The sequence below is a fragment of the Rhinolophus sinicus genome, linkage group LG01, assembly GCF_036562045.2.
Source record: "Rhinolophus sinicus isolate RSC01 linkage group LG01, ASM3656204v1, whole genome shotgun sequence".
Taxonomy (NCBI): Eukaryota; Metazoa; Chordata; class Mammalia; order Chiroptera; family Rhinolophidae; genus Rhinolophus; species Rhinolophus sinicus.
Window position 1 is genome coordinate 108,225,067 of NC_133751.1, and position 26,491 is coordinate 108,251,557.

At 55.9% G+C, this 26,491-nt stretch overlaps 1 protein-coding gene across 2 annotated transcripts in view; it reads left to right on the forward strand.

Moving 5' to 3' along the window:
• The window catches only part of NUP210 (nucleoporin 210), a 130,209-nt gene extending 104,626 nt beyond the window's left edge, over positions 1–25,583 (forward strand). For both annotated transcript variants that reach the window (XM_074334110.1, XM_019717558.2), the window contains exons 27-40: positions 735–866; positions 2,136–2,294; positions 5,168–5,259; positions 6,815–6,989; positions 8,339–8,514; positions 10,486–10,706; positions 11,934–12,070; positions 14,599–14,722; positions 15,776–15,922; positions 19,630–19,880; positions 20,819–21,035; positions 22,717–22,812; positions 22,893–22,976; positions 24,164–25,583. In XM_074334110.1, coding sequence (XP_074190211.1) covers positions 735–866; positions 2,136–2,294; positions 5,168–5,259; positions 6,815–6,989; positions 8,339–8,514; positions 10,486–10,706; positions 11,934–12,070; positions 14,599–14,722; positions 15,776–15,922; positions 19,630–19,880; positions 20,819–21,035; positions 22,717–22,812; positions 22,893–22,976; positions 24,164–24,264 — 2,112 coding nt within the window. In that variant the 3' untranslated portion in view covers positions 24,265–25,583. The remainder of the gene's footprint in view (positions 1–734; positions 867–2,135; positions 2,295–5,167; positions 5,260–6,814; positions 6,990–8,338; positions 8,515–10,485; positions 10,707–11,933; positions 12,071–14,598; positions 14,723–15,775; positions 15,923–19,629; positions 19,881–20,818; positions 21,036–22,716; positions 22,813–22,892; positions 22,977–24,163) is intronic.
• The last annotated feature ends 908 nt before the right edge of the window (positions 25,584–26,491 follow it).

Here is a 26,491-nt window from a genome sequence, read left to right on the forward strand (position 1 = left end):
CCCCTTCGGTTCTGTGCTGCTGTGCTCGCTGAGTAATGCCTGTGTCTCCCCTCGTCTGCCACCGACCCACACCTAGCAGAGCAGCTGGTGCGTCCCAGGAGCTAACAGCTGTCTAGTGCACACTGTACCGAGTGCTTTCTGCACTGATCCAGTTGGTGTTTATTACAACCCCATGAGGTAACTACCAGTGTCAGCTCCGTGTTGCAGACAAGGAAGTGAGCACGTAGGAAGCTTAAGCCTCCACCCAGTGTCACACAGCTAGGAAGTGATGGAGCCGGGGACCCACTTAGCCGCCTGGCTGAGGCTGCTCTCACCTTTGGCTGCACGTCCTCTGCTGTGCTGAGGGCAGACCCTCGGTAAACCCAGGCTGGAGGAGCCTGATTCCACCCTGCCCATCCACGTGAGACTGGGAGAGGGCCGCAGACATCCTAGAGCTTAGGGGGTCATTTCCGGAACGAGTCTCCCAGCCAAGGTGAGACACAGCCCACGGCCCAAGAAGGGTGGGCTGGGGAGGGGCTAGTCTGCTCGATTATTTGCTGTTTCATCAGAACTTCCTGAACCTGTACTGTGCTCATCTCTGGTGAGGGCAGAATCGGCACAGTTCCTGCTGCACAAAGGAGACACGAGTCCCCGGGGAAGTGGAGAGGCAGTCGGGCTGTGCCCAGGCTTCCGCCCCCCCACCCCCGCCCCCGCAGTGGGACTCTGGCTGTCACGGGCCTGGTTTTTCCCTGCAGATGCCCATTTACATAACCGGGATCACCAACAACCAGAACCCTTTCTCCTTCGGCAATGCCGTGCCAGGCCTGACCTTCCACTGGTCAGTCACCAAGCGGGACATCCTGGACATCCGGGGACGGCACCACGAGGTAACCACCCGCTGAGAGCCCCTGGCCTCCATCGCAGGCCTGCGTCCGGGGCGAGTGAGGCTCTCCCATGTCTCTGCCCTACACCTTCACACTAGGCGCTCCTGGCCCCATTCTGCTCTCTCAGGGCTCATCGAGACGGCTCCCAAACACTGTCGCTGTCTCCCAGTGTCCTTCCTCCTCCTTTAGCGCTCAGTCTTTGTGTCCAGGAATTTGGCCTCCTAACAATCCTCACAGTATCCTGGGGCTGTCTGAAGCCCTTTGTATTTTCGCTCTTGCTAATCACTACAGAGGAAGTTGTAGGTAACCTACTAATAGAAGGCAGCAAAAGTTACAGCCTTGCAGGGAAGTCACAAAAGTTCCAGAATGTCACAGGGTCTTGGTTCGGGTCCCTGGTCTGTAAGTTCTACCCTCTTTCTGAGATGACACCTGGCAGCCCTGGGGTTTTCTCCTGGTTTATCCCAGAGGCCAAACTCCCCCCCCCTTGGTCCTCCTCAGATCTCAGAGCTGGAAGGTGTTGAAAAGAACTTTCTTAAACCCCTGTGTTAACTAGAGCCCTTACATGGGAAGGGACTCACCTAGGGTTGCCCAGCGAGCCAGTGGGGAGAAGGGACTGGGTGCCAGCCTGGTGATTCCAGACTGCCACTCAGGTAGGCCTTGGGCACACCGGACTGGAGTTGGGGGTGGTTCTGGGATATTTCTTCTTGCCTTATCCCTAGGTAGTGAGGGGGAAGTGCAAGGGGGGGCGGGGGAGGCGGGCAGAGGGACAGCATTTCCTAGAGGTTGCCCAAAGCTCATTCGTGTAGGTCAAATGCCTTCCCCAGCCCACCGGTGGGGCCAGGGTGCTGTCCCCAGTGCGGGGCGCTTCCCGACTGTTCCCATGATACACGGGTTGTGCGAATTACTCCCAATATCCCACAGCAGAGGGGCTCTGTGGGGAAACACTGCCAAGCCTAGCATCCTTCTTGGTGATTCGTAACCACCGCCACACACTAAAGGCTTTAAGAAGTCCTGTCTTGAAACTCTGACTCTGATGGGCTGACCCAGCATTTTCCACATCCACCTGTGAACATGGTGAAACTCAGCATGGGGTATGCTGGGCTCGTGCTGGGCGGTCATAGCCTGCACACCCTGACCAGGGTGGGAGGCAGTGGCCTCTGAGAACAGGCAGGTATCTGTCTGTCAGGAATCCGGGGCTCCTATCTAGGGCTTCTTTTGGGGGTGCTGGGGCTCCAGGGCCCTCCCTGAAAACATGTTTGGTGTCTGTCCCAGGCGTCGCTCCGGCTCCCATCCCAGCACAACTTTGCCATGACCGTGCATGGCCGGGGGAAAGGCCGGACCGGACTGAGGGTGGTGGTCAGGGCTCTGGACCCCACCGCTGGGCAGCTGCATGGCTTCGCCAAAGAGCTCTCTGATGAGATCCAAATCCAGGTAAAGGACAGGTGTGCAGGAACCACGTGAGAAGGACAGTAAGTGCCAGCCTAGCGCCCTTCTCTCAGGGGCCATGTGGGCACAAGTGAGTCCTCCCACTGCCCCAGAGAAGGGGGCTGGGGCCCTGCCCCTGAGTTTTCATTCTGCAGGGGCCTGGGGCAGGGGTGTGTAAGATGCCGTGGATGCCCAGAGGTTTCACAGAGCAGTGACATTTCAGGGTGGGAGGAACTGGCCATCAGGCCAGGTGGAAGGAATGGCCTGTGCAAAGGCCTAGAGGTCTGAAATAGCTTGATGTGTTCCCCAAATAGAAAATCATTCTGAGTTTGGAGCCTGGGGTGCTTTCCTGGGAGAAAGAGGCTGGAAAATGGTCTGAGCTGGACATTAATATAATTGTGTTTATTTGACAAACACTCGTAGGGAACCTGCCAGAGGCAGACATGCTTTCCCCATTTCCCAGTGCCCCTGCAAGGCCTGGGGGCAGGAGCTGCAGGCGGGGGCTGCTGCTGGATGGTGAACCTGTGGCCCCATGGGGGGAGTCCCCTCTCCAGGTGCCACCAGTGAGTGAGCAGTGGCCCTGTGGGCAGCCTTGGGGACAGTGTGACCCCATTGGTTCACAGAGGGAGACTGAGTCTCCAACAGGGCAGTGGCCTGCTTGCTGTCCTGAGCGGGCGCTTGGTCAATGCAGGGCACTTGGACTCAGAGCCTCGCGTCCTGCTCCCTCCCAGGGCTCAGCTCCCTGTCTCTGTCAGCTTCAGCCTGTCCTCCTGCTCCCCTGCCTCTCGGTCCCTCTGTCAAACCGGGCACTTGACAGGTTGCTCTGAAGAGCATTTTTAGCTTCAAAGGGCCCCATTCTGCTGATGTGAGACTCAGTAACACCTGTGTCCTCCTACATTGAGAAGAAAAACTGAAAGCAGCCCCTAACTATCATGAGAAAGGAAATGGGTTCAAGTCTCCCCTTCGAGAAGAAATAAACCATTTCTGACCCAGGCACATATCCCACTGGGGGTAAAGATTCTCAAAGAAGGAAATGCCTGCTTGCCAGCCCCCCTTACCTCTGCCTCACGTGAGCATTGCACAGACACTGACACACACAGATGCACACACACGCACGCAGACGGCCATAGACGGACATGTATGTGTATACAGACAAACACACACAGAGAGACATAAACACACAAGTATGTGTTCTTCCTAGTTAAAAATAAAAGTAAGTTTTGGCATCTCTCATAGAATTAAAGACAGAGCTTTGCAGCTTCCAAATTCTGTAACCTCAGCTGGGTCACTTAATGTCTCAGCCATGTTTTCCTTAGCTGACAGCAGATGGAGTTTTGAGTACATCAGAAACTTAGAGAAGCTGGATCCAGTCCACAAATATGTTTTATTTGGCTCCCTCGGTGCTTGGAAACCAGTCTTCTTTGTTGCCAACATTTAAAAATAGGAAGATTTTATATAAAATCCCAACATGCAGCTTGCCCTGAAGACATGCACTCGCCACACGGCGAAACCGGCAGATGAGAAACGGTGTCCCCTTTGCCAGAGCAGGTGCCCTCCGGTTTGCCGCAGGCTCCACTGCTCCCTGTCATCTCTCCGCAGGGGGCCAAGTTCCCAGTTTCCCTGGCTGTTGGCACTGCTGCTTTTCCTACAGTTAACAGGAGAGTGATGTATTTCTTATACCTTCACTTCTGTCTAAAGAGTGGCAGTGAGGAATGCACTTCAGAACCACAGAGGGAAACGCACCTGTGTAATTCCTGTGTAGTACGTGTGTCTCGTCTGTCAGTGAGGCTGCTTCCTTCTGAAAGCCACCTGCCTGGCAGGACCCACCTGATGTCAGAACCCGTGCGGCTGCCCACGCTGCTTAGTCCTCCCCGTCCAGGAAGTGCTGCCACTCACATTATGTCATGTGAATCCCACAGCTCTTTGAGACAGGCATGGCTAGGATGATTAGTTTTAAACCCATTTTACAGACGAAATACATCTAGGCTAAAGTATCTGGTCAGAACCTAGAGGTGCTGGAATGCAGGGGAGTCAGGCCGCTTTCCTCTTAGACAATCGTTCTTCAGTTCAATGATTTTAGACACAGGCCATTGGGAGAATCCAGCTGGTCTGATCAGATAGGAAGCCAGTGAGTGGGGAGAACAACACTGCTTGGCATCCAGGCTCAGATGCCCCGGATGCCAGCAGCTCCAACGGTCCTTAGAGAAGGGGACGTAGAAGGGTGGTGGGCGTGTTCGGATTCATGCCTGGAAGGGGTCTGGAGTTCCAGGTGGTGCTGCCGCTGTGGCCCCTGGAACGGACCGGTCAGGCTCCGTCCGACATAGCCAGGTGTGTTATCACCTGCTGGCCTGTGGTGACCACATGCCCCACACCCATTCCTGCTCTGTGCGGATCCAGCAAGAGCCTGGCAGGGAGCGACATGGGCCGAGGGGTGGGACGGGCGTGGTTCTGCCATGGTCATGGCAGGAGCAGAATGTCTTGCTGACAGAAAGGAGACTTTAGATGGTGCTTTCTCCATGCTCAGTCTAGCAGAGTTAGGGCTGGACAAGACCCTGGCCATCTCATTCTGCTGCCTTCTGCGCACACATTCTGGCAAACTCGTCCCTCCCTGGGAGCTGAGGCAGAGGCTTGTGCTCCCTGGCTCCGTGAAGCAGCTCCCATGGGGTCCCCGAACGTGCCCCTGCCTGGTTTTCCTCCTCGCACGTCTGGCATCCCTCACCAGTCAGCCCTGACCAGCACACCTCCAGCTCGCTACCTGTCAGGTGCTGGCTCACAGCAGTTTCCCATGTCTTGTCTCCTTGGCTCTGCCTGCTGAGAGATGCAGATACCCAGACACGATTCCAGTGTGTCGTAGGAAATAAAATGTGCCTATATTCCAGGTGTTTGAAAAGCTGCTGCTGCTGAACCCTGAAATAGAAGCAGAACAAATACTAATGTCACCCAACTCGTTTATAAAGCTTCAGACGAACAGGTACGTGATGCAGTGCTGGTATTCAGCAAGGTTGTGAAGCTGCCCTCGCACTTGACGACTCATTTGTCAAAGTTGACAGCAGCCATGGTTGAACCGGGCGTCAGGTGAACTGGGCGTCTTTCTTGGTGTTGCCTTTAAAATGGGTGCAGCTCCTGCATCCCTTCTCTTCGTGTGGACGTCACCTGCTTTCTGTGTCACCTACCCCAGCGGGCCCCTCTTCTCCCTGTGTCCTAGAAACCTTTTGATTCCTGCTGCTCAAATCCAGCGCTTCAAGGGGGAAAAGCACCCACTTGGAAGTGTTAGGCTTTTCAAACACCCCTGTGTCTTCAGGACTTACCAGTCTGAGTGCGGTCCACACACCAGCAGCGTAGGTGTCACCTGGAGCCCATGGGGACGCAAGTCCCCAGACCTGCACCTGAACTGGATCCCCTCAGCAGTGGGGACGCACATTAACACTGAGAGACGCAGTCTAAAAGCACATGTGTAAACACTGCTCTTGCCGTGCATTCCAAGGGCAAAGCGGGGCTGTGAGGACCACTTACAAGTTCCCTGAAACACACATGCGGTATTCGTCTAGCTAACTTGTCTAAACTCCCGGCTGTGTGCTGGGCTCTAGGAACACAGGTGGAAACAGCTGGTGCCCTTGAGAAGTGTAGTGGGGAAGAGAGGAGGGTAGCATGAGAAGGGTTATAATGAAACGAGGTAGAACGCTCCAGCCATAACCCAAAGAAGGCCTTCCCTGGGAGGAGTCAGGGAAGGCCTGTCGTAGGTAGAGGTGTGAGCTGGGTCTTGAGGGGTGCAGAGGAGTTCTGTACTTTAAGAGAACAGGGTTGATGAGGGGGAAGAAAAAGTTGCAGAGGCAATAACGTTTGTTTCGTCATCTGTGGAGGGTCTGTAGCTGAGGGGCACAAAGCCTTCCTGTTTCTTTAGACATTAATGAGTATGAGTATGTACAAGAGCATAAAACACTGCAGGATTTGTCTTCTACCCAGTACATAACTTAGTGTTTTCCTTTCTGAGTAAGTTCCTCATTTTTAACCTATTACCAGCCCTTGGAAATAGGACATTACTCTACATTCACAATTGAGGAAACAGGCCGAGAAAGGGGACACCATGTGCAGAAAGGCAGACAGCTGTTTGCAGGTGTTGGGACTGCCTTTGGGTTCCGTCCATCCTGTCCACCATGCCAGGCTGCCTTATTTCAGTAAATTGAAAACAATTTGCCTCAGAAACGGTATTTTGTAGTAAGTGCCCCGCGCAGCTGATGAAAGAAACTCAGTCTTCACAGCCTTTCCCTCGCTGCTCACCAGCCATGGTAGGCGCTGCTCTCCAGAGTGAGAAGCGATGCTTTCCTTGGAACTTCTGGTTTTCCAAGTTAGGTTTCCTCATGGTGACGGGCTGCAGACAAGCTGCCCGCAGGTGGTCCCAATACACAGCGGGCCTGAGAGCAGGCCTCTGTCTTCTCTCAGGATCAGTTGGGGACCCCAGAACCCCGGCCAGCCCCTCTGAGCCCCTTACCTGCTGCTGTGAAAACGGCTTTGTTTGTTTTCCAAAGGGATGGTGCAGCTTCTCTGAGCTACCGTGTACTGGATGGGCCAGAGAAGGCTCCCGTCGTGCATGTTGATGACAAGGGCTTTCTGGCGTCAGGATCTGTGATTGGAACTTCCACCATAGAAGTCACTGCACAGGAGCCTTTCGGGGCCAACCAGACCATCGTTGTTGCAGTAAAGGTAGGACCGTGTGTCCCTTGTCCTCACAGTCATAACGACAATGGTGCTGAGGAGTTGTTTTCCTCTCACAGCTGTAAGTGGGCATATTCCCCTTCCAGCTGAGGAATCATGTTAGAATTTATTTCAGAGCAACTCAGGGGCAAAGGTCCTAGACAGAAAGCTCCAGCATTTTCTGACTGTCAGGGCCAAAGATCCTTGGAGGTTATAGATCACCACAACCTTGTTTCATAGTTGGGAAAACAGGCCCAGCAAGGTCCATGATTTGTTGGAACTGGTACTGCAGGGTCCTGACTTGCCAGCTAGTACCTGGACTGACAGGCACCCTTGGATACATGTGTTACATACCCGACCCACAGATCATTACACACACCCACGGCAGCTTGGAGAAGTGGTTGACCCATTTTACAGGCACAGAAACCTCGGCCCAGAGTAGAAGTGGTTGTGAGTCAGAGTTTGAGTTCTAACCCACATTGGCCTGGCTCAGGTTTGTTTGTGTCCTGTGCTCACAGCACACTGCTTCCCACGTGACCAGGACTTTCTCCTTAGACATCCCTGGCTTGGGTCCCAGGTTTATCCTGAACAGAATTTTCTTTCCATATCTCATCACAGCCACCTTCTGAATCCTAGATGACATAAAATATATGACCACTTGCATGTTTAGCTTCTGCCTAGGTTGCAGGCCTATTTCCTTAATTAACGTCGTTTTGTTTCAAGGTGAGTGAGTGCCTGGCAGGGAACCTCCACCCTAGTTTTTCAGTAAGTGAAAGTGACTGCTCATCTAATGTCAACAAGTACATATTGAGCACCAGCTGTGTACGTCACTGTGCCAATGAGCTTTGCTAAAGAAAATCGGTCTTTGGGGAGCTAGCCTTTCGCCAGGCCGACTTACTCGGAGGTAGAGACCGAGGCTGACCTTCGTGGAGCTCAGGTTCTTGGGCTACCAGAAGCCGCCATTCCCTCCTTTTGCCCTCTGTCCTTGCCCTGGAGCAGCTGCAGTTCTGCGGTGACCCTAACCAGTTAACACTGCCCCTGCAGTCCAAGCGGACAGTGCTTCTACTTTAAATGCCCAGAGGGCCAGCGCCTTGGAAAAATCTGAACAGTCAAAGCCCAGGGATATTTTTGCAACATAAATTGTGATCTAATTTTTCACATCGTGGATTCTGACTCTTGTGGGTTGGGTTGCTCACTGTTTAAGGAGGTGAGAAGCTTGTCACTAGCTTGGGACACTCGGTTCAGCCTCCTGTCCTTCCTGAAATGGGGACCAGCCAGGGGCAAGCGTGTCCTCCTTGGGGGGTTTTCAGGCCGCTGTTTCCAACACAGTCCTGCCATACCTGCTCTCTGTCCCCCAGGTGGCCCCCGTGTCTTACCTGAGGATCTCCATGAGCCCAGCCCTGCACACCCGGAACAATGCGGCTCTGGTGGCCCTGCCTTTGGGAATGACCGTGACGTTCACTGTCCACTTCCATGACAACTCCGGTGACGTCTTCCATGCCCACAATTCAGCGCTCCACTTTGCAACTAACAGGTAGGGTGTAGGTGATGCCCATTTCTCATGTTGAGGGGTGTCTTAGCTGTACCAGCTTTAATGTATGGGGGTGACTGACGGCAACACAGAGAGGCTAATGCCACTGGAAGAAGAGTTTTGTTGCTTGGAATCTCAGAGAGGAGGCGTGCCGCTCTCGGGGCCGGTAAGGGCAGTGCCAGGCTTGGTCTGGACACAGAAGGAGTGGGGGAAGCATAGCTGGGGGCCTGTGTTTACTCTGTGGCAGGACATTGTTTGGCGGGGACATTGCCTGGGAGGTCAAGAAGCAAAACACAGAGGTTGGGGTTTCTGGTTGGAGGGTTTGTAGTAAGATTTTTGTGCACCTTTAACACTGAACTGCAGGGGCGGTGTAAATAACCCTGGCCTTTGCCCTGGCCCTGTGGTCTGTGGATGCAAATCATCCGTTACAGACCACAAAAGTTGGTCAGAACAAGGCACACACTTTCCAGTGCTCCATCGTTCACTGACCAGCTGCTGTGTGCAAACCCTGCACGACATCTTGCTCTTCACTGTAGTCCATTTGTTGAGGCCCAGAAAGGTCAACCACTTGTCTAGGGCCACACAGCCAGGAAGTGGGGTGTGAATACCAGGCCCCACCCGACTCCAGTGCAGCTTATTTTGGATGACTGTTCTGAAATACAGCTGCAGCCTCAGCCCGAATGTGAGGAGACATGAGGTGGTCTCCGGAGCAAAGAAGAGAGCTGTGGCCTCAGTCGGGGCCTGCTAAAACTTCTGCATCCACTGAAGAGGTTGCCCTCAAAATGTCCCCAGACCAGCCTCATCCCATCACTAGGGAGCTTTTAGAAATGCACATTCACTGGGCCAAACAGTCTGTGTTATAATGAGGCGTCCACGTGACTAAAGGCTGAGACCTGCGCCCCAGTTGACGCAAACCCAGCCAAGAGGAGGAGAGAAGCGTCAGTTCAGGAGGCAAGAGCAGGGCCTGGGGGTGTGTCCTGGGCAGCACTAAGTGGGCACAGAAGATTGCACAGCTGGCGCCCGCTGCAATGTGGTGTCCCAGGGCCCTGCAGCACGTGTGTGCCCGGTTGCTGCATGCAGCCAGGGTCAGGCGCTGGGGGCGTGGCGTTTAGACCTGCTCCAAGCCCGGCTCGACGCTTTATGGAGCCTGCTTTCCAAAGGATGGCACAAGACAGGTCACCTCTCCAGGCCTTGGTTCCCACACCTGTCATGTGGGGAATGTGGCCTAGTCCCCAGGGCTAGGTGAGGGCCTCTGGCCATCTCTGGGGCTCTGTGTGCAGTGTCCCTGCCGTCTGTGGTGCAGGCTGCCTTGGAGGAAATGGAGCTGGGCTTTCACAGCCACTCAGCCACCCTGCGAGCCCTTTGGTGGCAGGAGCCTGTCTCCAAGAGACCAGTCAGGGCCCAGGGGTCTGAGGGCACGGTGGAGGGAAGTGATAAAGCCAGGGCCTCGCCCTCAGCCCACCCATCCAGTGAACAACACTGGCTCGTGTGGACTGAGCTGTCGCCACGGCAGGCTCTGGCCTAAGTGCTCACAGCTCCACATCTGGTTCAGTGCTCATGTCACACCCCTGTGACAGTATACTGCTCTCTCCCTCTGACAGGTGAGGAAGTGGGCACAGCTGTGCTGCCCATTCAGCTTACACTGAGAAGGGCAGCCTGTCCTGCCCCACGCATCCTGGTGCCCTGTGGGTCAGTTTCCTCCCTGGGCCTCAGCTCCCCCTGCCATCTGGGGGTGGCAATGTGGGCGTCCTGGATGAGAGCCACAGGTTCCTCTGGGTGAGGGATGGGGGTCGTGGGAGGCCCCTGGTGCTCTGTCCTCTGGAGCAGCTGCTGGGTACCTGGGAATCAGAGTGACGTCTGGGGCTGCCGTCGGTGAAAAGTGTCGCCCAGGACCCATACTGCACTCCCCCCCCCACCCCCGGAGTCGGGGCTCTTTCCCGATCCTGAGAGCCCTCATCTCCCTCCTGTGCCTAGAGACGAGTTTGTGCAGATCGGGAAGGGCCCCACCAATCACACCTGTGTCGTCCGCTCCACCAGCGTGGGCCTCACGCTGCTCCGCGTGTGGGACTTGGAGCACATGGGCCTCTCCGACTTCGTCCCGCTGCCCGTCCAACAGGCCATCTCCCCGGAGCTGCCTGGAACGCTGGTGGTGGGGGATGTCCTCTGTCTGGCCACTGTCCTGGTCAGCCTGGAAGGTAAGAGAGAGGCCCTGGCCCAGGGAACCCTCCCTGGGAGACATGGGCCCACGCAGAATTGGCAGTGGGCTCCCGGGGGAGGTGCACAGCTTCCCGTGGTGGGAGCGGTACAAGCAGGAGTTGGACTATGTCCCCGAGCAGGAGTCCGGGAAGCACCCTCTTTGCACAAGTGCCAGTTTACTGGAACTTATCCAGACCCATTCGTTTGCATGTTGTCAGTGGCTGTTTTCACCCAACTGCCAAGTTGAATGGTGGCATCAGAGACCTTCGGGCACACACAGCCCAAATGTCTAGCTAGTATATAGCCCTTTGCCAACCCATGCTCGGAAACAGCTCTGTCCAGTAGAACGTTCTGCCATTATGGAAATGTCCTGTATCTACTCTGTCTGGCTCAGTAGCCACTAGCCATTGCACACTTGAAATGTGACTAATGCAGCTGAGGAACTGAATGTTTTGTTTTAATTAATGTCATGGCCAGTGGCTACCATGCTGGAGGGCATGCCTCTGAGAGGAACCGTCGCCAAGAACAGCCAGGGGCCAGCTCGCTGATTTCAGGCATGCCCCTGCCACCTGCACGGCCATCAGCTCCACGTACAATTACTTCCTTTTTTTTTCAGAGTAGCTCTCTATTTTTTTCCCCCTAATTAAATTCATTTTAAAAGGAAGTTAAGTACTGTCTTTCAAGAAAAACAAGTATAATTTGCCGTAAATAAAATGCAGTTGTTGAGTCCTTTTATTATATTTATTATATGCTTTTACCTAAGAAATGCTGTTTAGTGACAGCTCTGAGCCCGACACCTGCTTTATTTGCTAAAAGGGATTGATAAACAGTGTGAGTGGGGGCAGGGGTGTGCTGTGGAGGAGGGCGTGTACAGGGCGGGGCCAGAGGGCCAGCACCCAGGTCATCTCTGGACAGGGGGAGGCGCTGGGGGTGGCAGGGGCCACAGGTTATCCTTGACAGGCTATGCTGTGCGGTGAGCAGGTGTGGGAGCAGGGCAGCTGGCTCCACACGCCACAGCCACGAGTGTGAGGGGAGCAGGCCGAGCCAGGCTGCAGAAACAGACAGAGTGTGGCTTCTGCCCGAGGGTGGGGAGTGAGCGCCGTGTGGCCGCTGTGTGGTATGGGGGCAGGGCAGCAAGAAGGCTGGCACAGTGACCAGGTAACATGGGGCTTGGCTGCAGTATGAGACGTGGGCAAGATGGGTGACACCCAGGCTTCCTCTCCCAGGTCTCCCCGGAACCTGGAGCTCCTCAGCCAGCAGCATCCTCCACGTCGACCCCAAGACAGGTGTGGCCGTGGCCCGGGATGTCGGCTCCGTGACGATTTCTTACGAGGTCGCTGGGCTTCTGAGGACCTATAAGGAGGTGAGGCTTCAGGACACACGTGGCTCATGGCCTGAGAGGCATGGCTGAACTTTGGGATGAAACTGTCAGCTTTCCATACTGAATGGTTCCCCTTTCTTTAGAGAAAGATGTGTCATTGCCTTGGCGGCAGTCAGGGTCTGGAAGTCACGAGTGGGGGGTCTGCCACCCACTACCTCTGGGATTGGACGAGTGCCCGTGTCTTCTCAGCTTCTGTCTCCCCATGCTCACATGGTGTGATGGCAAGAGGCAGCCTCCTAGTGTGGGTCCCACCTCCCCCTGGACGTGAGCTGTGCCTGCAAGGGTGGGCATGGCCGCATGGGTGTCCCTGGGGGCTGCGGCTGTGGATGGGCCAGTGCAGTGACTGGGCATCACAGGCAAAGGTACCCCTCCCCCAGTGAGTCACCTTTTGAATCTTTCTGGAGACAAACAAAACTGCTCTCTCTTCTGTTTATCTCCAGCTGAGAATGACTCAATGAGCGAAGCTTGGCTGTGTCCCAAATGTGTCAGTGTGAGAGACCACATGCCTTTGTCAGGTCCAGGAGTTTCACCTGTGAGCGTGCGCGTATTTAGTGCTGCAGCTCTGCGGTTAGCGCCCGCTGCTTGCAGAGAGGTGCACCTGTGACCCTAAGGCTGTGCTTTCCTGGACGGAGCTGCTTCAAGTGCTCAGGGGTGCTGGCAGAGGGAGCGTGAAACGGGCAAAGGGTTCAAGAACCGAGCCCCAGTGGCTGGAATATAGGATGTGGGGAAGCGGGGGCTGGCTTTGTGATCAGATCGTGAAATGTGCCAACTTCCAGGTACTTAGTTCCATGCAGTGGTTAAGTGTAGGCTCCAGGGCCAGGCCTGCCTCGCTTCACATCCCAGGAGGGCCACTGAGAGACTGTGACCCTGGGTGAGTGATTTAACCTCCCTGGGCGTCAGTTTGTTCACCTGTAAAATGGGGATACTAGTGTGGTGCGCAGCCCTGAGCTAACACCTGTGAAGCCCTTGGATGGCTCTCAGCACACAGCAAGTGCTCAGTAGGCATTAGCTGCACTGTGATTGTTCCAGGTGAAGAGGCTGAGGCTTATGCCAGCGCAGGGGGGGTTCATCAGGGCTTTTAAATCCAATAGTGACATTGATCGGAGCTAGTTTTGGGACAATCACCCGGTGTCCAGCAGAGCCTAAGAGCCCAAGAGAAGAGGAGTGGCTGCAGGGTAACCAGACAGGAGACCCAACAAGGGCTGTCAGCTGGCACCGGCGGGTAGGCAGAAACTAAGGGTGGGTGTAGGAGAGATTCAGGAGGGGGGTCATCAGAGGTTTGTGACTGTTTGGAAGTGGGAGATGAGGAAGAAGGAGGCCGTGGGGGTGACGCCAGGGTCTGGCTGGGTGACCAGGTGGATGTTGGTCCTTTGCTCTGAGAGGGGAGCACAGGAGGAGGGCCAGTGGGGGGAGAACGATGAGTGACATTGGGACATGGTGATTTGAGCTCCTCTGAGTGGGGCTGGTGGTGATACTGGGTCAGGTGTGTCCGAGCACCAAGGCAGAAAGCTGGAGATGGGTGGGTGGGGCCGACCGCACAGAGATGGCTCTGGAAGACCTGGGAGTGGGTGGGAGCATGTGCGGGGGTGGGGCCAAGTATGGAGGACGATGAGGGTGCCGGGGAGGACTGCGGCACGGCGGGCATGGGGTCAGGAGTAGAAGGCAAGACCTTGGAGGACGGTGGGAATTGGCAGCGCAGGGAAGGAGGTAGCGGCCACCGAGGGTCCGTGGCCTGCCCAGAGCTCTGTGGGGGTCATGGCCCTGGAAGCTGCGGGTACTTCAGGGGGAGTGGTACCCATCCCCTTTCTGGTAGAAATCAGCCCTGGGGGAGGCAGGAAGTGCTCGGTGCCTTCCCAGAGGGGGCAGGAGGCCTTCTAGCTGGAGAAGGCTGCCCTGGAGCTGGCTCCCCTCCACCCAGCCCATCCCTCCACCCCCCCACTTCCCTCACTCCCCCACCCCTGCCCCGGCAGAGGGCACTGGGCTCTGTGGGGGAAGTGGAGGCGTGCAGCTGTGGTGTTTGCATGTTCCTGGCTGCAGGCTGGGCAAGGGGAGCCTGGGAACACTGGAGTCTGGGGACCCTTCACTGCCAGGGCCTATGAGTTCACATTTTGGTCAGGCTGATTTGTTTTGGATAAATGACAGTAAAGTAAAATGGATTTTTCTCTCTTTGCTGAAAGATTAATTAACCAAATCGAGGTACAGAGAAGTGACGATAACTCTCACAGGCGCCGAAATCCACAGCTCACTTCAGACCCATGAATGAATTGAGTGAGGCCTGCTGTTCAGCTCTCTGCTCTTGTCAGTGGGAGAGCCCTGGGCTGCAGAATCTGACCAGCCTGGGGTCTACCCCAGCTCTGCCATGTTCCAGCACATCATTTAGGCATTGGGCCTCAGTTTTATCACCTGTGAAATGGGCAGTGCTTGCATCACAGGCCAGAGGGTGCGATCACAGAGATGTATAGGCCGGCACATGGCTGGTGCTCACTGAGCTCACCTGGCTTCCTTCCCAGGTAGTGATCGGCATCCCTCAGAGGATCGTAGCCCGTCACATGCGCCCCGTCCAGACCAGTTTCCAGGAGGACACAGCCTCCAAAGTGACGGTCACCGTGGGAGACAGAAACTCTAACCTGAGAGGTAGAGAGTCGGGGGTCAGGCGGCCTGGGAAGGGGCCCTGCCAGGCTCAGGGAATGGGGAGGGGGCTTCTTGTGCCCTTCTGATGGGCCTTTTCCTGCTCAAACTCATGCCAACTCCAGAGAGAACTTTTAACCCTAGCTGGCCTGCCCCTTCCAGCTTTTTTAGAAATTCTAGTCAGCCACAAGCAGATGCCACGGAAGGAGTCTTCCTAAAAGAGACAGGCACCCAGAAACTATCTGTTTCTGAGCTAGAAATGTGACTTCAACCTCAGGCACCACAGTAAAGAATGCCACGACTGACCACCCTTAATCCCAGAAAGTGACGACCTAGCAGGCCTTGTCACTGATTGTGATTTTTGTAATTACCTCTCCCAAGTCATGCACAGCACATTCAACCCCATCCCCTGCCCATGAGCGCCCTGGACACAGCTGCCAGAAATTAATACATCAACTTATAAAAAATTAATAGAAGGCTTTTTAATAAAAGTAGATACAAAGCTTTTTTTAAAAAGCCACTTAACTGATAGAATTAAATACCACTGTTTTTGTTCTGGTTAATGAGGCAGATTTATTGAAACGTCATGGTAATCTCGCTTTTCCTACCTCAGTGCAAGTGCCCAATACTGTGCTGCTGCTGAAGTGGCACTCAGTGTACCCGTGGGGCCCTCCTGACGTCCAGAGCGAAGTTGCCCATTTGTCCCCGCTGACAGGGACAGATGGCACATGTTAGTGGCCTGACCCATCTGCCACTGCCCTGGACACAAGTGCTAGAATAAATCCTGAAATTCTGATCTGAAATTGCCTGGCATTCAGAATGATGCCCTCCTCTGTAAAATTTGTCCTCAGCTTCTATAAACCATGGCACAATCATGAAGCTTTGGGCAGCTCTGGTGGCCTAATGTGGAAGGAATTGGGGTGCAGGTGCAATTTTGTGGCCTGGCCAGCCTGCTCCCTCATCTTGGGGCTCTTTAGGCAGGTGCCGAGGCCTTGGCAGGCCTATGTGTGGTGGCTGCAGGCCTGGCCCACGCCTTTCTTACCCTTCTCCCATCTCTAGGTGAGTGTTCCCTGGCCCAGATGGAAGTCATTGAGACCCTGCGCCCAGAATCCCTCATCAGCTGCCAGCTCCAGTTCAAGCAAGATGTCTTCGATTTCCCGGCACGTGACATTTTCACTGCAGAACCAAGGTTTGACACCACTCTGGGTAAGTGTACAGGGGTTTGAAAGTAGAAATTGCCTTGCACAGCAGGTTTGCCTTCAGCGCATTTGTCTCACAGTGGCTGGAGCCCAGCCTGGGATTGACACTGTGACTCTGGGTTCAGTGCGGCCTCCAGAAGGGGTTGGTGTCCCTGTGCTGGGTCATGGCCATTGTAGGCGTCCATCTGCCCCGGCACAAAGGACGTGATTCAGAGGGAACCCCTGGGCTCAGTGCCTTCTTTGCTCTTCCCAGCTCGGAGCCTGTGGATGTTGAGGCTGTATCCCTCCGTGGAATGGGGAGGGTAGTGCCTTGCTCTGCCTGCGGGTCAGGACTCTGAGAGGAGCGAGCCAGCGAGGCATGGAAGGGGTCTTATTAAATCGTCCAGGGCCATACAGCATTCCGTGAACTTGAGCTGTGGAACTGCAGGCTGAGTCGCGCCAAGCATCACCTCCTCGATCTGAGGAAAGAGTGCCCTCCTAGGGCTCTGTGAGGGTTCCTGGGACAGTTCCTATGACATGTTTCACACATCCTGAGTCCTCAAAGGTAGCTGCCAATGCTGTTGTGATGATGACTGTTGATGATCAGTGGGTGCTTTTCTCAGGTCTTTCTAAGAATATGCAGCCCAGCCTTAATTGGGACAGGCTGGCAGGCCATACGCCCAGCTGCAGCATGCTGGGGTCCCGCTCTCTGGGCTCATTCTGCATCTCTATCTCTGGCAGCAGCAGCAAAGCATCTTCAGTTTGCAGGCGGCTGTCTGAGAACAGAAGATGCATCCTGGGGGCACACTGGGTGCAGGGCCCAAGCTCAGTGCTTAGTGCACAATAGGCAGTCTGTGATTCTGGGCCCTGGTTATTCATTCATGCATCTCCAAGGGAGGTGATGTTCCCCCACTTGACCAAGAGAAATGGCCAGCAAGGAAGCCGACTTGCCCAGGGTGTTTAGCTGGAATAGGCATGGAAGGGACTTGTCTAGGGCACTTGGCATGGAAGACACTCGCCCATGGGCACTTGGCATGGAAGGGACTCGCCTAGGGGCACTTGGCATTGAAGAGTCTCATCTAGGGGCACTGGGCATGGAAGAGACTCGTCTAAGGGCACTTGGCATGGAAGGGACTCGCCTAGGGGCACTTGGCATGGAAGGGACTCATCTAGGGGCACTTGGCATGGAAGAGACTCTCCCATGGGCACTTGGCATGGAAGGGACTCGCCTAGGGGCACGTGGCATTGAAGAGTCTCATCTAGGGGCACTTGGCATTGAAGAGTCTCGTCTAGGGGCACTTGGCATGGAAGGGACTTGCCTAGGGGCACGTGGCATTGAAGAGTCTCATCTAGGGGCACTTGGCATTGAAGAGTCTCGTCTAGGGGCACTTGGCATTGAAGAGTCTCGTCTAGGGGCACTTGGCATGGAAGGGACTCGTCTAGGGGCACTTGGCATTGAAGAGTCTCGTCTAGGGGCAATTGGCATGGAAGGGACTCATCTAGGGGCACTTGGCATGGAAGGGACTCGTCTAGGGGCACTTGGCATTGAAGAGTCTCGTCTAGGGGCACTTGGCATGGAAGGGACTCATCTAGGGGCACTTGGCATGGAAGGGACTCGTCTAGGGGCACTTGGCATGGAAGGAACTCGCCTAGGGGCACTTGGCATTGAAGGGACTCATCTAGGGGCACTTGGCATGGAAGAGTCTCGTCTAAGGGCACTTGGCATGGAAGGGACTCATCTAGGGGCACTTGGCATGGAAGGGACTCATCTAGGGGCACTTGGCATGGAAGAGACTCGTCTAGGGGCACTTGGCATTGAAGGGACTCATCTAGGGGCACTTGGCATGGAAGAGACTCGTCTAGGGGCACTTGGCATGGAAGGGACTCATCTAGGGGCACTTGGCATGGAAGAGACTCGTCTAAGGGCACTTGGCATTGAAGAGTCTCGTCTAAGGGCACTTGGCATGGAAGGGACTCGTCTAGGGGCACTTGGCATGGAAGGGACTCATCTAGGGGCACTTGGCATTGAAGAGTCTCGTCTGGGGCACTTGGCATGGAAGGGACTCATCTAGGGGCACTTGGCATGGAAGGGACTCATCTAGGGGCACTTGGCATGGAAGGGACTCATCTAGGGGCACTTGGCATTGAAGAGTCTCGTCTAGGGGCACTTGGCATGGAAGGGACTCGTCTAGGGGCACTTGGCATGGAAGGGACTCATCTAGGGGCACTTGGCATTGAAGAGTCTCGTCTGGGGCACTTGGCATGGAAGGGATTCGTCTAGGGGCACCTTGCATGGAAGGGACTCATCTAGGGGCACTTGGCATGGAAGGGACTCGTCTAGGGGCACTTGGCATGGAAGGGACTCATCTAGGGGCACTTGGCATTGAAGAGTCTCGTCTAGGGGCACTTGGCATGGAAGGGACTCGTCTAGGGGCACTTGGGCATAGATGGACCCCTCACTCAGGCATCTAGGTTTCCAGGTTTAGGGAGATTTCGAAAGCATCACTCACAGTGTTTATTCAACTCACTTATGTCTCTGGGTCAGGCATGGAGAACGTGAGACACCAAAATAGTCCGAACTAGTCTTCATAGAACTTCTTGTTGTATCTGGGGCCATCGGTCGTACCGGGAGTCAGCCCCAGCTCAGCCTGCAGCCCAGATGGGTCATGGAGTCTGTTTACCATTTTTTCACACTTATTCTGAGCCAGGCTACTTGGGCCCTGAGATACAGAGCTGGACTAGACCTTTCTGCCCCAGAGAGCATCACTCCAGTGGGGATCTGGTGAATAGGGGATTCTCTGACAGCAAAGCAGAGTGCTGGCCACAGAAAGGGTGTCCAGTGGATTGGGGGCACTGAAAAGGGATTTCCCAGAGGCCCCTGGGGGAGGTGATGCCTCATCTGGGCTCTAAAGATTGAGTAGGAGTTCTCCAGTTAGAAAAGCAGGGAGAAGGGATAGCATCAGGTATGTGTGTGTCAACCAGTGATCATTGGTGCCAATTCAATGCCAACAGGAATCCCCCAGTCTGGGGTGTGATGAAGAAGGAAAGTTTATTGAATGCAAACAGTTCAATTGTGATACAGCTCAGCTGTGAGAACAGCTCAGTAGTATTCTAGCACAATTAAGAGAGCACGGCTGTGAGGCGGCTCTTGGGCGAGGTGTCCTGGGGGTGAGGTGGCCCTGGGCTGAGTCTCCTCTCTGGCTGGACAGCTCTGCTCTGCCTGCTGTACTCTACTCTGGTCCAGCAAGACATCTTTGGTGTTTCAGCTCCAGCCTGAGAAACAGTCTTCAGTGGAAAGGGAAAGTATACTCCCTGATTGGTCTGTCCTCATGCAAATGAAGACTCCAAATACAGTTTGATTGGCCCAAAAGGCACTGTCCTGATTGGTCAAAATGGAACTGCTTTGATTGGTCAGTGAAGATGCTGATGGTGATATAGCTGTGCAGCTCTGATTGGACAGGGAAAGCCTCAGTCCTGTTGGTTGAAACACACTTCCAGGAACTCCTTTACAAGGGCTGGCTCAGATGGCAGGACCACAGTGCAGCCAGGCAGTTCAGTGCTGGCTTCTCCCTGAAGTGTGGTTTGCGTCAGAGGCCCCTGTTCAGAAATGGCTGCCAAGCTATGCTGTTAAACTTGAGCCCGGGTAGCCAGCAGGAGCTCTTCTCTGTTGTTATCATGTTTCTCAGGGTCCACAGGTGGGAGAGGGAACAAAGTGGGACCTCCTTGTCTCCACAGGCAAGTACCTCTGCTTGGTCACGATGCACAGACTGACGGACAAGCAGCTGAAGCTCCTGAGCTTGAAGAAGACAGCGCTGCTGGTCACTGCCTCCCTCCTGAGCAGCCACTTCTCTGGAGAGCAGGTTGGGGCTGAGGTGCCCTTCAGCCCAGGGCTGTATGCCGACCAGGCTGAAATCCTTCTGAGCAACCACTACACCAGCTCCGAGGTCAAGGTCTTTGGTGCCATGGAGATTCTGGAGAACCTGGAGGTGAGCAGTGTCCATTCACATTCACAAGCTAGGGCATCGGAAAGGACAAGGAATCAGAAGGGCTGGAGGGAATATGGAAATCCTGAACCACCTCTTTTCAAAATTAAAATTTTTAAAAAAATTAATATTCTTACCCTGTCTACCCCATAGCACACTGGTCTCCGTTAGCCTATGTGATTGTATGAAGCATTAGGACTCCTGCTGGTCCTTGCCAGCAGTTGGTTAAGTGTGCGAGGGCAGCACTTGGCGCAGGGCCTCCCCAGCACAGGCTGTCCAGGGAGCAGCTAGTGGTGAGTGAAGGCGTTCAGTGCAGGAATGCTGCTGGCGTGGGCAAGAGAAAAGCCTAAGCATGACCTGTCACTGAGTCGTGCCCACAGGGGACAGGGCCCCTCTCTCGGGGCCTCAGTGTCCCTGTCTGCTGACCGGTAGATGAGTGGTGTCCTGGAGTTCACCCAGCTGGGAAGGGACCACGGGTCTGTGTGCAGGCGCTCGTGGCATCTGTGCCTGCCCACCCTCTTGTCCCCTGCAGCGCAGCGCTGAATAATCTCAGCGTGAGACAGGAATAAGTGGGCTCTTGTGACACAGGGGCTGCCAGGCCTGCGATTGGGCTCCTGGCAATCAGCCTTTAACAGAGTCCAGGCTGCTCCCTTGAAAGGTGGCGTTTGGGAGATAGTTCATGTCAGGTTAGTATGTTTTTAAAGAGCGCTGGATTAGGATTCAATGATACTGATTTGTCCTTGCCTTCAAAGCACCCCACGTACAGACAGTGTGCTCCTTCCCCGACTCCGCGGAATGGCATGCTATCAGGGCATCGTCACCTGCCTAGGATGTGGCACCTAGGCAGGGGTCCCCACCTCTAGCCTGCAGGCCTGGGAGGGAAGCACAGCATCTCAGGCAGAAATGGGGATGCTCCCCTCCAGCCCTGACGTCTCTCACAGGTGAAATCGGGGAACCCAGCCGTGCTGGCCTTCGAGAAGGAGAAGTCTGTTGGGCTGCCCAGCTTTGTCACGTACACGGTTGGTATCTCGGACCCAGTGGCCGGCAGCCAGGGGCCTCTGTCCACCGCTGTGACCTTCTCCAGCCCTGCGACTAGCCAAGCTATCACCATTCCGGTCACCGTGGCCTTCGTGATGGATCACCGAGGGCCTGGTCCTTGTGAGTCACGAGCCAGCTCACCAGCTGGGACGGACTTGGGCGGGGAGGGAGGGGCTGGAGGGGCCCTGGGTGTTCGTGGAAGCCTGGAAGCGTGGGAACTGGGGGAGTGAGAAATGCAGAATGTCTCACAAAGTGGAAGTTGCCATTTGGGCAGTCACGCCCTGGTGCATTCCAACACAGCAGGCAGAGAGAGCCTGTTCCAATGTGACTAGATCACCCTTCTCTGCTCGGCACTTTGCCGTGCCTCCCACATCCCTGGGGAGGTAAAGCCCAAGTCCCTCCAGGCCCAAAAGGCCCCCGTGTGATCTGCCCTCCCGACCCTTTTATGACTCATTTCCCACATGTACTTTGCTGCAGCCAGACTGGCCGCAACTAGAGCCCTTGGCATTTGCTGTGCTCTCTACCTATGATGCTGCTGCCCCAGAGAGCCCCGTGGCCCAAACCCCTTCAGAGCTTCCCTCAGACATTACCTTCTCCTGGAATCTGAAAACCTGAACCTCACTGCAAACACTCTCACCCTGGTGTTCTTCTGTAACACTCTGCCAGCTATCACTTGTGCCATAATTAGCCTAATTATGATGGCTCCTCAGGTCTTCCCCAGCTAGAAGTTAAGTATGAGGGCAGCACTTAGCACAAGGCTCCACAACGCACGGTGGGGTGCTCAGTGACGCATGACTGCATCATTCTGTTGCCATGGCTTAGCACATGTATGTGCCAGACCCCGGGCTGGGCCGAAGCTGAGAGGTGCCCAAACCCCAACCCCAGGAGACAGGCAAGGAATCACGCCTGCAGTGAGAACGGAAGCATTCTAGAGACGTGGCTGAAAATGGGCTGCACATGGTTTCACTTCTGCTGGGAGAGGTGGCAGTTCAAAGTGGACACTGCAGCTTGGGCTGGAAGGATTCATGGCCAGGCGAGGGCGATGCATTCAGGAAGACCTCGGGCTGATGTGGAGGGGAAGGTGCTGCCCAGGGGAGCTGGAAGGAGCCTGGGACACCACATCAGGCCTTGGGTGCTTTTCTGAGAGAGCGAAGTGACCTGGTCAGGCCTGGCTGGGAGTGGACTGAAGGCGTGGGCCAATGTCAGGGACACTTGAGGAAACCACTGCCTTCTTCCTGTGGAGCTCAGGACAGCCCAGTGAAGTGGGGGGGGCAGGTCCTTGATAAGTGTGAGGGTGTGGGCTGAGGCCTGGGCAGGGCTGAGGCGGACCCCTGGGTAGAAGCAGCTTTGGGCAGAAGATGCAGCTGAGCCCTGTGTGTGCTCAGTCTCACTTCTCAGAGCAGTGGGTCCCTGTCTGATACCTTTTCCCTGGCGAAGTTTTGTGATTCTGACTCACGACTTGGCATTTTCAATACTACCTTGTCTCTTGGGCACTATGGCTGACTCCCCAGCAGCCCACACCTTCCAGACTCCCCCAGACAGGCCTGTTCTATCCCCAAACCATAAAGAAACCACAGCTTCCTGCTGAGCAGTGCTGAGCCTTTCTTCCTCCGAGGAAGCAGGCTGTTGGTGGAACAGGGTCGGATCAAGCAGTCCACATGGGAGGGGAGAGTACTGGGTGACAGCCCCACAGGACCGGACAGGCCCCAAGCCCCAGGCAGGGCACCTCCCCTTCTGACCATGGACATGGGCACGGGGGCCCTCATGGGGTCATTCAGTAACACCTTTCTGCTTATCACAGATGGAACTAGCCTCTTCCAGCACTTCCTGGACTCCTACCAAGTCATGTTCTTCACACTGTTTGCCATGCTGGCTGGCACCGCTGTCGTGGTCATAGGTGAGGCTGGCGGCACTGTGTTCCTTGGGTCACCCCCCGTCCCAGCCCTGCTCTAACCAGCCACCTCTGTGGTCTCGCAGCCTACCACACGGTCCGCGCCCCCCGGGAGCTCGCCGCACCGCCAGCCGTCACCCCCCGAGCCAGCCCTCGGCACAGCCCCCACTGTGAGTAGCCACCCTGCGGGCATAGCCCAGCAGAAGTGGGGTGAAGGAGAAGGGTCCTGGGGAAGGGCCTGGGGGCGAGGCCCTGAACCCCAGTGCTCGGCAGGTGTGGCCCTCGGAAAGGAGCAGCCCTCTGAGGCCTGGAGGGCGCCTGTGGGAGCCGGGGGACAGAACCTTACGGCTTCCATGCGGGTCCGAGGTCCTGGGCCAGGGGAGCTTTTCCCTGCAGAGCTGTACAGGGAGGAGAGGCTGGCAGCGGGGGCCCTGCGCTGCAGGTGTGTGGCTGGGACACTGCAGTGGGTCTGAGCTGGCTGCCTGGCTGCCGCAGAGATGGGGTTGCAGGCAGTGCTGGTGAGGGAGGGAGGAGACTGCCAAGCCCATGCCTCCTAATAGGCCGGGTGTCTGGTGGCCCCGGCCGGCAGTCCTGCACGGCTCCAGGGCCACCTCTCTCTGTGAGTGGCGTCCCCTGAGCCTACACAGCTGCGCACGGCAGGTTACGTCTCCTGGTTCCCATTGGAATGCTAACACCCCCAACAAGAAATGCTTGGCTGCTGTCTGACCCAATGGTGGGGCATGTCCAGGCCTCCAGGGCTCCATGAAGTGTTTGGAAGAGGACGCAGTTTTGTATATAGATGTGTTTTCCAAGGTAACAAGCTCCCACCTGCATCCTGGACCCAGAGCCATAGCCTTTGGCTGGGGTGCCTCTTGGGCCTGTGAATGTGGCCTATGAAGCCGCGGAAGGCCCAGCAGCTCATCCCCCTGCTGGCAGCTGTCCTCATGGCGGCTCTCAGCCCTCCGCACTGCGTCTCCCCACTGGCTTCCCTGTGTGTGGGAGCCCCCCAGCACCTTGTCTCCCTAATGCGTCAGACTCTTGCGCTCACCTGGAGTCTGTTCATGCCACTGCCCCTGCCCAGAGGCTGGTCCTGCTGGTCGGACAGCATCCTGCTGGATGCCCTGTGGACTGCACACTTCCATGCCATTGAGCTTGGGGAGGTCGGGTCACACTGTGCGTCCAGCCGTGCTCCTTCCCTGCGAGGGCCAGTTCAGGGCCCTGTGTCCTCCCATCCACTGGCCCAGGGCTGCCTGGGGCACGGTTAGGGAGGTGCCTGCTACCGTTTGCTCGCAGGGATCTCTGGGGAATGTCCGTCTCCCTGGCGCTCAGCTGCTCACTTCATCTCTTTCCACCCTAGATTTTGCTGCCTCATCGCCCCCGATGTCTTTCAATACACTGCCTAGTCGCCGGGCCAGTCCCCCGTCGGGGCTGTGGAGCCCAGCGTACGCCACGCACTAGGCAGCTCGCCCCACCGACGCCCGAGCGCTCCTGTGCCCCCACGGCAGGCTGTCCTGCTCGGCCCAGCCCGGAGCCAGCCCCAGGCCCGAGCCCACGCTCACTGCCGCCTCTGTCCTCATAGACCTTAGTTTACATTGCGCGTTGGCTTGTTCTCACATATCGGACTGTGTTTGTCTTACTTCAGCCCTGCAAAGGCTGAGACTTTCCGACTCATTCCTCCATGCCTGGTTGTCTAGGGTTTCTGGACAATGCGCAGCTATGCTTTTATTTTCCTAGCGTCTCTGAAACCACTGCCTCCCAAGACTTCGAGCAGGCCGAGCTGTTTCGAAGTTGTCTTTAGATGATGTTACTGCTGTAGTCTCAGGGAAAGGACTTTTTAAAAACATTTTTGTGTGGTGTTTTTCCCTGTGGAAACGACTTCCCCCTAATCTGGCTCCTGCTGGGACATGAGGGGAGTGAATAACGAGCGTCCTGCACAGAAGCCTGAGGATCGCAGCGCTGGACCCCGTGCCGCCCGGGCTCCAGGGAGACAGACACTGGGCAGCAACCAACAACCTGCCTTTGCCCCTTGTCAGGCCACTGTGAACAGACTGCTGGTCTCTGTGTTCTTTGTGTCCTAAACTGTGGAAACATCTCCTGGGCTCGGCCCCAGCCCAGTGGGGACAGCACGGCTTCTCTATCAGCACAGGGATATTGGAATGTCCTTGAGCTGGAGTCAGGAATGTCCTCTCCTGGAAAAGTCCTCATTTGGAAAAGCAGCTGTGTTCTGCCCAAGCACAAAGACCCAGTGTTGTTTGTCCCTCTTGTAGCACAGTCACACCTCAGCAGATCTGAGCCTCTGTCCTGCCCCCAGCAGGAGGTGCCTCCCTGGAGGCAGTGGAGGGCCCAGGGCCTTCCAGGCAGCTCCCCAGCGGGCAGAGCTGGGCCGAGCCAGGTCCTGCAGGCCCACCATCCAGGAAGGGCCTGGGGAGGAGAAGGAGGCTGGGGTAAGTCATCCCTCCTCCCCCACCTCACCCCCTCAGCAACTGAGACCTCCACATGCAGCCCCCTGCCCTGGGCAGGGGCCCTGCACTCTCAGGAAGACCTGGAGATGCAGCCCAGGGCCAGGCACCCGTGGACACTGTGGGGTCCTGTATGATTCTGAGCCACAAGTGTGAAGCCACTTCAGTCCTTCAGGGCTGGTCCATGGGATTTCTTTTGTAAAGCTGGAGACAGGGAGAATTGTGCCTTGCATATTACTTGAGCTCAAACTGACAACATGGTGTAAATAGGTGCATTTCTACTCAGTTTATTTAATAAAGCGCAATATAATTTCTTAAGAGATGTGTGATCACTGCAGAATTGCCTGAGTCCTGCCTGTGAGTGACCCAGGCCCTAGTGACTTTGCTTCTGGTTACGGGCTTTTGGGGAGGAGGTCTGTTCTGCCCGCCCTGAGCCTTCTGCACTACACCTCCCTTCTCTGGCACCAAGGCCTTCCTCCCACTTCTGAGACACCAGCCTGCTGCCAGGGCTGCCTGACCAGGGCCCCATGGGTGCCTTCCCTGGAGGAGAACGTGGCTGCCCTGTCCACACAGCCACATGTCACCCAGTGGCAACTCAGCCTTCTCTCTCGGGCTTCTCTCCCTCTGCCAGCCTAAGGCTGACCTCCCAGGGTCACCAGCACCTCTGCTCAGCCACTCCTCTCGCTCACCTCTACAGCCGGACATCTCCCGGCCTTCTGGGCAACTCCTTGTCTGCTGCCCGACCTTGCCTCCCCAGACCCTTAGCCTCTGCCTGTTCATTACTCACGACCCTCAGGCTGGTCCTCTGCCGGCTTTTCCACCCCCACGTGGTCCCCCAGTACCCCCTTCTGCCTTCACAGAGCAGTGACACACGGTGTCCCGAGAGGCCTGTGAAACCGGTGTGGGATTGGATGCTGAGAAATGAGGTGGTCACAGGCCCCCAAAGGCACCTGTGGTGGAGACAAGTTGTCACTGACATCACTCCACCTTCTTCCGTAGGATCTGAACCCCTTTTCAAGCTGCAGGCCAAAAGCAGCCCAAAAACACGGCATTTCCCATCCCCCTTTGCTGCCACAAGCCAACATGCCCCTGTGGGCACAGAACGTGGGCAGCAGTGTCCCATGCAGCTCGTGGGAGGCGGTACTCTGCTCACCTTGTCGTCCCTTCCCTGGCTGAGCAGCCCAGGTGAGGGTTCCATGTTGCAAGGGTGGTAAAGCCACCAGAAT